The 12,639-nt window shown below is 47.5% G+C and overlaps 2 protein-coding genes across 2 annotated transcripts; both read left to right on the top strand.

The window, feature by feature from the left end:
• Positions 1-2,218: 2,218 nt before the first annotated feature.
• Positions 2,219-4,558, top strand: LOC138371855 (mucin-2-like). The gene has a single exon (XM_069336889.1). The coding sequence runs from the start codon at positions 2,219-2,221 to the stop codon at positions 4,556-4,558; it is 2,340 nt and encodes a 779-aa protein (XP_069192990.1).
• Positions 4,559-10,244: 5,686 nt separating this feature from the next.
• On the top strand, positions 10,245-12,379 carry LOC123765736 (uncharacterized). Its single transcript, XM_045754451.2, is given in 2 exon segments — positions 10,245-11,047; positions 11,050-12,379. Coding segments are annotated over 2 exon segments (1,845 nt in total). The 5' UTR covers positions 10,245-10,392; the 3' UTR covers positions 12,240-12,379.
• The last annotated feature ends 260 nt before the right edge of the window (positions 12,380-12,639 follow it).

Raw genomic sequence — 12,639 nt, 5'->3', positions numbered from 1 at the left:
AAAGGTTGAAACATTAACAGAGATCAAAACAGTATTAGACATTTTATGTGTTTATCTATTATAAATAAATCTTGAATTAATAAAATAATAAATATGAAGAATAATTTAAATTCAGTTGATAGTCTATTATATTTTTTTGCAGTTATATATTATTAGCATATATTGATGTAAAGCATTATAGTTTTTCCATTACGGAGAGTTTCCTACTATCATGACGTCAGAAAAACTAGTATGTACTTTAACCAACAAAACAGCCGTTAAACCCCAGCCATAACCCATATACCAGAGCAGACAGTCACACACAACAAACGTGCCCCCTGTGGAGGTGTTTGCAGAAACAAAGGGGTCAAGATAAGCAGTTGTTTACAAAGTGGTGCCCAGTGACGTCACAAGGATGAATGACGGGGAGCGAGGCCATTTTCGACCATTCAGTTAGGTGTTTGGCCGCGGTGCAGCGAGAGGCCTTTAACTTCCTGCTTCTCGCCCTCACATTTGTGCCATCAGTCGGGCCTCACACTCGGTGCCCCGAGGAGTGTTTATAAGGTAAATACCGGAGTGCAAGTGCCGAGGAGCGACCACCAAACACACGCTACGGGGGAAAAGAAAGTTGGAAGGGGGAGGAAAATAGAGGGCGAGCTGGGCCTGGTCTTTTTAAAGGCAATATGGTCGAAGGGGAAGTAAGTGGCTGGTGACGACGGCAGCCTTGGGCCAGCTGTGGCCACGTGGTGGTGGCCAGGGTGAGGAGGGTGGCCAGGGTGACGAGGGTGGCCAGGGTGAGGAGGGTGGCAGTGGCGAGGGCGAGGCAGCAGGTGCAGTCTCCCCCCACAAGGAGAAGAGGGTGCTGGGGCCCCTCCACCCCCCCCCCCTAGTGTATCCCAAACAAACACCTCTAGCACCCCTGTGGACCTGTGTCCCAGCACCCCTGTGGACCTGTGTCCCAGCACCCCTGTGGACCTGTGTCCCAGCACCCCTGTGGACCTGTGTCCCAGCACCCCTGTGGACCTGTGTCCCAGCACCCCTGTGGACCTGTGTCCCAGCACCCCTGTGGACCTGTGTCCCAGCACCCCTGTGGACCTGTGTCCCAGCACCCCTGTGGACCTGTGTCCCAGCACCCCTGTGGACCTGTGTCCCAGCACCCCTGTGGACCTGTGTCCCAGCACCCCCTGTGGACCTGTGTCCCAGCACCCCCGTGTCCCAGCACCCCTGTAGACCTGTGTCCCAGCACCCCTGTGGACCCGTGTCCCAGCACCCCCATGTCCCAGCACCCCTGTGGACCCATGTCCCAGAACCCCTGTGGACCCGTGTCCCAGAACCCCTGTGGACCCGTGTCCCAGAACCCCTGTGGACCCGTGTCCCAGAACCCCTGTGGACCCGTGTCCCAGAACCCCTGTGGACCTGTATACCAGCACCTCTGTGGACCTGTATCCCAGCACCCCTGTGGACCTGTATCCAAACATCCCAGCACCCCTGTGGACCTACATCCCAGCACCCCTGTGGACCTGTATCCCAACATCCCAGCACCCCTGTGAACCTGTATCCCAACATCTCAGCACCCCTGTGGACCTGTATCCCAATATCCCAGCACCCCTGTGGACCTGTATCCCAGCACCCCTGTGGACCTGTATCCCAGCACCCCTGTGGGCCTGTATCCCAGCACCCCTGTGGACCTGTATCCCAGCACCCCTGTGGACCTGTATCCCAACATACCAGCACCCCTGTGGACCTGTATCCCAACATACTAGCACCCCTGTGGACCTGTATCCCAACATCAACGTCCCTGCGGATCTGTATCCCAACATCAACATCTCTGTGGACCTGTGTCCCAACATCCCAGCACCTAAGTGGACCTGTGTCCCATTATCCTAGCACCCCTGTGGACCTGTATCCCAGCACCCCAGTGGACCTGTATCCCAACATCCTAGCACCCCAGTGGACCTGTATCCCAACATCCCAGCACCCCAGTGGACCTGTATCCCAACATCCCAGCACCCCCTGTGGACCTTTATCCCAACATCCCAGCACCCCTGTGGACCTGTATCCCAGCACCCCTGTGGACCTGTATCCCAGCACCCCTGTGAACCTGTATCCCAGCACCCCTGTGATCCTGTATCCCAGCACCCCTGTGATCCTGTATCCCAGCACCCCTGTAAACCTGTATCCCAGCACCCCTGTGGACCTGTATCCCAGCACCCCTGTGGACCTGTATCCCAGCACCCCTATGGACCTGTATCCCAGCACCCCTGTGGACCTGTATCCCAGCAGCACCCCTGTGGACCTGTATCCCAGCAGCACCCCTGTGGACCTGTATCCCAGCAGCACCCCTGTGGACCTGTATCCCAGCAGCACCCCTGTGGACCTGTATCCCAGCAGCACCCCTGTGGACCTGTATCCCAGCAGCACCCCTGTGGACCTGTATCCCAGCAGCACCCCTGTGGACCTGTATCCCAGCAGCACCCCTGTGGACCTGTATCCCAGCAGCACCCCTGTGGACCTGTATCCCAGCAGCACCCCTGTGGACCTGTATCCCAGCAGCACCCCTGTGGACCTGTATCCCAGCAGCACCCCTGTGGACCTGTATCCCAGCAGCACCCCTGTGGACCTGTATCCCAGCAGCACCCCTGTGGACCTGTATCCCAGCAGCACCCCTGTGGACCTGTATCCCAGCAGCACCCCTGTGGACCTGTATCCCAGCAGCACCCCTGTGGACCTGTATCCCAGCAGCACCCCTGTGGACCTGTATCCCAGCAGCACCCCTGTGGACCTGTATCCCAGCAGCACCCCTGTGGACCTGTATCCCAGCAGCACCCCTGTGGACCTGTATCCCAGCAGCACCCCTGTGGACCTGTATCCCAGCAGCACCCCTGTGGACCTGTATCCCAGCAGCACCCCTGTGGACCTGTATCCCAGCAGCACCCCTGTGGACCTGTATCCCAGCAGCACCCCTGTGGACCTGTATCCCAGCAGCACCCCTGTGGACCTGTATCCCAGCAGCACCCCTGTGGACCTGTATCCCAGCAGCACCCCTGTGGACCTGTATCCCAGCAGCACCCCTGTGGACCTGTATCCCAGCAGCACCCCTGTGGACCTGTATCCCAGCAGCACCCCTGTGGACCTGTATCCCAGCAGCACCCCTGTGGACCTGTATCCCAGCAGCACCCCTGTGGACCTGTATCCCAGCAGCACCCCTGTTGACCTGTATCCCAGCAGCACCCCTGTGGACCTGTATCCCAGCAGCACCCCTGTGGACCTGTATCCCAGCAGCACCCCTGTGGACCTGTATCCCAGCAGCACCCCTGTGGACCTGTATCCCAGCAGCACCCCTGTGGACCTGTATCCCAGCAGCACCCCTGTGGACCTGTATCCCAGCAGCACCCCTGTGGACCTGTATCCCAGCAGCACCCCTGTGGACCTGTATCCCAGCAGCACCCCTGTGGACCTGTATCCCAGCAGCACCCCTGTGGACCTGTATCCCAGCAGCACCCCTGTGGACCTGTATCCCAGCAGCACCCCTGTGGACCTGTATCCCAGCAGCACCCCTGTGGACCTGTATCCCAGCAGCACCCCTGTGGACCTGTATCCCAGCAGCACCCCTGTGGACCTGTATCCCAGCAGCACCCCTGTGGACCTGTATCCCAGCAGCACCCCTGTGGACCTGTATCCCAGCAGCACCCCTGTGGACCTGTATCCCAGCAGCACCCCTGTGGACCTGTATCCCAGCAGCACCCCTGTGGACCTGTATCCCAGCAGCACCCCTGTGGACCTGTATCCCAGCAGCACCCCTGTGGACCTGTATCCCAGCAGCACCCCTGTGGACCTGTATCCCAGCAGCACCCCTGTGGACCTGTATCCCAGCAGCACCCCTGTGGACCTGTATCCCAGCAGCACCCCTGTGGACCTGTATCCCAGCAGCACCCCTGTGGACCTGTATCCCAGCAGCACCCCTGTGGACCTGTATCCCAGCAGCACCCCTGTGGACCTGTATCCCAGCAGCACCCCTGTGGACCTGTATCCCAGCAGCACCCCTGTGGACCTGTATCCCAGCAGCACCCCTGTGGACCTGTATCCCAGCAGCACCCCTGTGGACCTGTATCCCAGCAGCACCCCTGTGGACCTGTATCCCAGCAGCACCCCTGTGGACCTGTATCCCAGCAGCACCCCTGTGGACCTGTATCCCAGCAGCACCCCTGTGGACCTGTATCCCAGCAGCACCCCTGTGGACCTGTATCCCAGCAGCACCCCTGTGGACCTGTATCCCAGCAGCACCCCTGTGGACCTGTATCCCAGCAGCACCCCTGTGGACCTGTATCCCAGCAGCACCCCTGTGGACCTGTATCCCAGCAGCAACCCCTGTGGACCTGTATCCCAGCAGCACCCCTGTGGACCTGTATCCCAGCAGCACCCCTGTGGACCTGTATCCCAGCAGCACCCCTGTGGACCTGTATCCCAGCAGCACCCCTGTGGACCTGTATCCCAGCACCCCTGTGGACTTGTATCCCAACATCCCAGCACCCCTGTGGACTTGTATCCAAGCATCCCATCCCAACATGCTACGGTTTAAGAATTCACAGAGCAGATTAGCAAAATAAAGAAAGGCCTAGATAATCTGGCAAACCTAATACCAGATATTATCTTACTTGGGGGACTTCAACCTGCCCAGTCTTAGATATTGAATAGCCAACAATAATGTTATACGAGGATATAGCCAAGCTCACTTATCCAAATTATCTGGGAGAAGGCCCCCCCCCCTCTTCTCTTGCTCATTGTCAGACATGTGGATAAGCAAAATTTTTACTCGGGAAATCCAATAGTGAACATACTGTATTCACCCATTTTTGTATCATAAGCAACATAATTTGAATTTACTCAGTCTAATTAAAAAAAATGTAAAAGTACAGTACTGAAATCTAAAACAAACTTCAGCTAACCTTATTGTAGTTAGTCTTCTTGATTGATGCTGCATACAGGACTGTGCAGTTCTGTGTATCTTCAAATCAATAATTCTTGAAAATTTATATAACCTAACTTAACACAACACCCAAATTACTGTACAGTACACCATGAGCTTAGCAAAGTCAGTCTTGACTGCCAGCTGCTGAAGCTTCATTGGTTGAAGGCTCTTGGCTTTCTGGTGAGGCTTCACTGGTTAAAGGTGTTTTGATTCCTTGTGAGGTTTCAGTAGTTGGAGATCCTATGGTTGCTGTTCTTTCCAAATATGAATCAAGTTTAATTTGCCTCCTGTGTTCATTGGTCTCTCTTGTGATTACCTCTTTGGTTTGCATCAAGTACAGTACAGTACTGATAAATGTTTCCAACTTCTAGATTAGCATGGTTACCTTGAGGTTACCTTGAGGTGCTTCCGGGGCTTAGCGTCCCCGCGGCCCGGTCGTCAACCAGGCTATTGGACGCGGCTGCTCTCAGCCTGACGTATGAGTCGCAGCCTGGTTGATCAGGTATCCTTTGGAGGTGCTTATCCAGTTCTCTCTTGAACACTGTGAGGGGATTGCCAGTTATGCCCCTTATGTGTAGCGGAAGCGTGTTGAACAGTCTCGGGCCTCTGATGTTGATAGAGTTCTCTCTCAGAGTACCTGTTGCACCTCTGCTTTTCAACAGGGGTATTCTGCACATCCTGCCATGTCTTCTGGTCTCATGTGATGTTATTTTTGTGTGCAGATTTGGGACCAGCCCCTATAATATTTTCCACGTGTAAATTATTATGTACCTCTCCCGCCTGCGCTCAAGGGAGTACAGATTTAGGCTCTTTAGTTGGTCCCAATAGTTTAGATGTTTTACTGAGTGGATTTTAGCAGTAAAGGATCTCTGCACGCTCTCTAGGTCAGCAATTTCTCCAGCTTTGAAAGGTGCTGTCATTGTGCAGCAGTACTCCACTCTAGAGAGCACAAGCGTTTTGAAAAGTGTCATCGGTATAGCATCTCTAGTGTGAAAAGTTCTTGTTATCCAACCTGTCATTTTTCTTGCAGTTGTGACGGCTGCTTTATTGTGTTCTTTAAAGGTAAGGTCTTCCGACATGAGTACACCCAGATCCTTTACATTGCCTTTTCGTTCTATGTTATGATTTGCCTGAGTTTTGTACGTGGTTTCCGTTTTTATATTTTCATTTTTTCCATAGCGCATGAGCTGGAACTTATCTTCATTAACCCTTTAACTGCGCAGCCTATAAATATGACATCCCCCCAGTGCGCAGGAAATGAAACCTTGGGAAAAAATTATTTTTTCTTCGGAAAGTGTCAAAAACCCCTCCCTGTATATGGGTAAAGCAACGCAAGTTCGAAATTGTACTTACTTTGGCTGCTATGGGGTCCGAAAGGTGGGCCGTGTCGTCATAATTCCCCGTGCGCCAGAGCAGTATGCTCTCGGGGCCGGTGGGGCGCCCGGGGCGGGGCGCACGAGTTGCCACGAATATATTTTTGCATATTTTTTGCGCACAGTTCCAAATACATTTTATTTGTTTTTACATGCTAATCCTATGTATAATGAACACATACACTATATTATGGCAGTAAAACATCCGTACTGTCCAAAGACACTGTGTTAAGTGCATGACACTTGTGTACACATTTGTTGCACATATTCACCATGTATCATGCTAATTTATGTATATATACAATCTATTTACAGACTATACACTGTCACACACTATATACATTCACCATCAACACATTCAGAACAACCTAATGTGCATACTCGTTCAGTTTGATAACATCAATTTTTGTGTTACTTCGCTCATTTTGGTATCAAATTGTTCGCAATATAAAGGCATGTATTTTAAAAATAGTCCCATAATAATAGAGCAAAAACTGGAATTTTAACAAGTATTTTAATTTTGAACGTTCATCATCACAAAATTATTTATATCATTCCAGTGTTCTGACATAAAATTTCGTGTTACATCTTTAATTTTAGTATCAAATTGTTCGCAATGTAAAGGCGTACATTTAAAACTAGTCCCATAATAATAATAGCACAATAAATAGAATTTTAACAAATATTTTAAAATTTTGACCAAAAACATATTTATAATCTTTCAAGTGTTCAGACATCAAGTTTTGTGTTACATCTTTCATACTGGTGGCATTGTCTGCTCGATGCCGTGGGCTCCATGCTGTGTTTTGATTTCATATCATACCCACCAGAACTGCCTTTACTTCATTATGATACATATAAATGTTGATAGTAATATATAAAGTGTTTACTGTATATTATGTAATAAAAGGCAAGAACACTGATTGATCTAAGAATATACTATACGTGTCACCATATATGAGCCCCATATTTTTTAAAATAGCGATGTTTCACACATTTAACTATATAAATTCCACAAATTACACACTATTGAATATTAATGCAAAAAACTAGATGTAAAACCATTCACAGACACTGAAATAATTATGTAAAAATGTATTTGGGGCAGCCCTGCCACACTCGCTGTTGGCCGCCAGGCTGACCTTGGATTCTTGTTCTTTTTATATACACTGAACACACGGTCTTTGTGGCTCATTATGGTGTACAAAGATGTAGATAGTTATACTGCATATAACGTGTGTGTTTATAGTGTAATAACGGCAAAAACACGGTTTAATTGATCTTAGAATATAATATACATGTCACCATATATGAGCCCCAAATTTTTTAGCAGAACTAAGTTTCACACATTTAACTACATTACTGTACATAAATTATACACTTTTGAATAATATTACAGCAAAAAAAAAAAAACAGTAGAAACGAATGAGACACATTGAAATAATTATGAAAAATTATGTTTGTGGCAACTGCCACCCCATGGGGTGGCGGGTTGAGTGTTCCCGGGCGTCTATTCACTCGGCACCCATAAATTGCTCAACTTCTCAGCTCCATCATAGCTAAAGTATGTCACATACAATATTTTTTTGTAGTTTCCCGTGATCAGAGAGCACATTTTAACAATATAAAAAATTTATATTGCTAGAGACTGCATTTTAACAATACTGTATAAGAAGAAAAATAATTTTTTGGAAAGAATTTATTTCTTATACCCCAGGGGGTTGCCATATTTGTAGGCAGAGCAGTTCAGTGGCTAATAAATGTTGTTTGGCATTCATACTCGAATATGTGAAAGTTGTAGGTCAATATGTGTTGAAGTGAAATCAAGAAAAATAACCCCCACCTCCCCCTCCAAAAAAACTAAATATAGGGATAATTGTAGTAATTATAACGATTTAGGGGATATATTTAGGGTATACTTTATATAAGTGAAAAAAACTTAAACTGGTCCCTAATCATCAAAACAACCTAAAGAGAAAGAAAATAGTTTGAAATCTGAAAAAGTCCGCCCCAAAAATTCAAAGCCCCAAGGTCTGCGAGTTGTGATTGATTTATTTGTTGACAAGTTTCATTTTATCTTGAAATAGTTTGGGACTGGTATGCACTCTCCAGGATGTGAAGGTTACAACAAAATCACATAATAAACAAAGTAGGAAAAAACTAAAATCTAAAAAAAAAATCCCATAATTTTTTTCGACATTGATGAAAGTACTGTAACATACAGTATACAGTATTAACATTGGACAATGTATTTATATGATATATAACAAACTAGAGCATAATAAAATACTTACTCATAATTATTTGTTATTATGTATTACTCAGTAATGTTATAATGGCACCAGCTGCATATCCACTTTGTGGACACTTCTTACTACAGTACTATTCTTCTTCTTTGTGCATTGGACAGGTGCTTGCATCTCTTTTATAAATGCATTATCCATCAGTTTAGTTAATAGGAGCTGTTCTCCTTAACAAAATGTTCTTCTTTTTAAAAAATTTGTCTAAACTCAATTTATGAAAATATTTTGATGAAAGTTTCATGGTGCTGAAGCCAACAAGTTGGAGATTTGTTTAACTTTTTAAGTCGTTTTTACACAATATGAATATTTTTCGCTTCCCAGTGCCTTATGCTGAGCAGTTTAAGGGTTAATTCAAATACTGTAGTACCAGAATTAGGTTTGTTCCTTAAATTTAATGTATGAGCTCGATTACCCGAACTGTATGGGGAAGAACCCCCATCCAGATAAGCCCGACAACTGGATTAGCTGACTTTTTACCGGTTAATTCCAAAAGTAAACATTCGCAATTTTATTTACCACAGCCAACATAATTTGAATTGCCACACACAGCCTATTGTAATAAAATATTCAAGAACAGTACTGTAATTAACTTGAAACAGAAACTTCAACTTTCCTTGTTGTAGTTCTTCTTCTTCTTGATGCTACACATCTTGAAGTTAAGAATTCTTAACAATTTACTTAACCTAATCTAACACAACACAAAAATTAACACTTGAAATTACTGTACAGTATATGAGTTTGGTAAGGTCAGTTTTAACTGCCAACTGCTGAAGCTTCGCTGGTTGAAGGATCTTGTCTTGCTTGTGGGGCATCACTGGTTGAAGGTCCTTGTCTTGTGGGGCATCACTGGTTGAAGGTCCTTGTCTTGCTTGTGGGGCATCACTGGTTGAAGGTCTTGTCTTGCTTGTGAGGCATTACTGGTTGAAGGTCTTGTCTTGCTTGTGAGGCCTCACTGGTTAAAGGTCCTTGGCTTGCTTGTGAGGCCTCACTGGTTGAAGGTCCTATGCTTACTTGTGCCTGAAGAATGTTTGTTGTGTGAGAGTGCTCCAAGGTTCATACACAAAATTGTGTTTAGGTGGTCTCTAGGGCACTGATTCCAAACTGGGGCCATAAGTTGAAGCAGTGAGCAGATTATGATACCAGAGGATACCAGACGGGGACCTTTACTGAGGAGGGGGGGGGGGCCATTAATAAGAACACTATATGAAAAATGTGTAGTGGCTGAAGAGTTTGGGAAGCACTGCTCTAGGAATTGTGATGTTCAGAAGGTTAGCAATGATTGCATCATGTCATCACATAATTTGATCAGTGTTCTTTATTCCTGGTGTACTTGGTTTAGTTAACATGTCTTCTTTTCTTTTCTACAGACAATTGAGAGTTGGAGAGTGATGTGCAAGATGTATAGCAGAGGGTGGCAGGAGGATCGTCTTCATGTTTGCTGGTGCCAACAATGTGTGGACAACCGTTCTCTCTCCGTATAATGCTTCTCGCATCTTTGACATGGCAATTATTGAATTAATTGGTGATCTCAGTGTGAAGTATTTTTGTTATTGTGAGACTGCATAGACTTAAAAGCTAAAAACTGCACATCTGCTTGTTTGGTGAGGTACAAAGCAACGCTTTGTAGTGCAAGTTTCGTGGGAAGAAAAGAACAGTTACTAAGAACAAGTGTGGAAATGAAGTGGTGAGGGTGGCAGGTGAAAGTTGCAGGCATGAGGTCAGGTGTGCCCTGACCCGTGCCTCTAGAGCCGTGCCCCTCGAGCCAACCATGGGCCAGGGGGCTAGCTATCACCATCACCAGCACCAACTGCACCAGCACCAAGTATCTCACTGGGCCATGGATTCAACACAGGATCTCACACACAGTCCCCATCAGGTGCGTCAACGAGTGCAGCACCAACAGCAACAACGAGAAATGAGAGAACTGCAGCTAGATAGGGAACATCAGGAAAGACATTTGCAGCAGCAGGAGGTAGGAAGCCTTGCCAGTGGGTGTTGTGGCTCAGGCTCATCATGCAGCTGTGGTGGTGGCCTGTCATCAACAGCTGCCATTTATGGCACTACATCTGCCCCGGATCCCACCTCTCATGCAGTTGTTGTGACTCCCCCTCGCAGCCTTCCCCATCACCACCATCACTATCATCACCAGCAGAGGCCAGACTCTCCCATTACTGCCAGTGCCACTGTCTCGAGCAGTAGTAGCAGCAGATGTAATGGGACAGGTGGAACTTGTAGTAGCAATAGTGGATGTGGTCACTGGTGCTCCTCATGTAGGGTGCGTGTACAATTGGAGGTGGAGTGTGTGGGTGGAATGGAGACACGACCTTCACCTCCTCGAGGAGGCCGCCTCCGTACTCTGGCCTTTCCTAAGAGGCATCGCCACAAGACAAAAACACCAACCAGAGACATACCACCACAACCCAAGAGAAGAAGACCCCCTGGACATTTCGACTAAATTGCCGACTACGGCCTTCCAAGTCTGAACCAGAACCCGAAGTCACCTCCAGTGTGGGTTGTGGTGCCTGCATGTGTCCAAGCTTAAGGAGACCTGATCCTGAACTCCACCCTCATCACCACCACCACCACACTCATCATGGACACCCCACTGGCCAGGATGTACCCACAGTCTCCAGCGTAGGAGTAAGCATAGCCGCAAGCCCTGGTGGTGCTGTAGCTCTAAGGGCTCCTGTCATTGATCTTTCTAGGTTTAACCCAGAAGCTTATCCAATTGAAGACTGGGAAGAACATGCAAGACAGGAAAGGGCACGAGAGATGGCAGAGGGTGTGGAACCACCACCAGGATTTGGATCAGGGTCCCTTACCCTCCCTCCAACACATCACAGCCTCACGCCTGCACATCATGCTCTCACACATCTACAGTTACAGCATCAGCACCAACTGCAGCTACAGCAAGCAGGTGCAGTCACTCCTTTACCCTTACCCTATAATTCTATGCTTGACCTCCAGCTGCTTTTGGAGCGTTCTCTTCGTTTGGGTCTGGCTGGGCCACGCTCTGTTGCTACCTCACTCACAGAGGAAACTTTCTTGCAGCAGGTTGGCCGTCTAGCTGGGGATGGTTCTCTATTGCAACGCACTGTGCACACACAAGTGGATTACATTCATTGTCTTGTACCTGATCTTCTGAGTATAACTAATTGTGTGTTCTACTGGGGCAAGATGGATAGATATGAAGCTGAACGTCTCCTTGACAACCGACCTGAAGGAACTTTCTTGCTCCGGGACTCTGCGCAAGAAGAGTATCTCTTCTCTGTTTCTTTCAGACGCTATGGTCGCTCTCTCCATGCTCGAATTGAACAGTGGAACCATAAGTTTAGTTTTGACTCGCACGATCCAGGCGTATTCGCATCAGATACTGTGTGTGGCTTGATAGAGCATTACAAGGACCCATCTTGTTGTATGTTTTTTGAGCCCATGCTAACTAACCCACTTGCTCGTACGTTCCCATTCCCATTGCAGCACTTGTGTCGTGCTGTTATTTGTTCCACTACCACCTACGATGGCATCAATAACCTTCGTCTACCCAAGCCACTCAACAACTACCTCAAGGAGTATCACTACAAGCAGCGGGTCAGAGTGCGCCGCCTCGACCATTAGTATGGCATCTTGAGCAAGAATGCTTGGACTGTACTGCCACAGGCCACATAATGTTTTTTATAGGGGAGTAAAGTACTTCCTGACAGTCCCTAAACTACTTTAAAAGACACAGCAACCACTTCGTACTAGAAAAGCCTGAATGCCACAGTTGGTCATGTTCATACAAATGTAAGATAAAGACAGTGCCAGTGGGGTTGCTAGCTTGTGATTCATTTTAGTTACTGGGCAGCCAACAAGGGGATTAACTTCCAGGGAGGCGGGGCTGTACCCTATTAAAATATATAAATAATTATAAATTATATACAGTATACTGTATATATATATATAATATATATATAATAATATATATTATATATAATACAGTATAATATATATATTCCTATGTAGATCATTGCTCCTC

The sequence above is a fragment of the Procambarus clarkii genome, chromosome 37, assembly GCF_040958095.1.
Source record: "Procambarus clarkii isolate CNS0578487 chromosome 37, FALCON_Pclarkii_2.0, whole genome shotgun sequence".
Taxonomy (NCBI): domain Eukaryota; kingdom Metazoa; phylum Arthropoda; class Malacostraca; order Decapoda; family Cambaridae; genus Procambarus; species Procambarus clarkii.
This window is presented reverse-complemented; position numbering and strand designations above follow the sequence as displayed.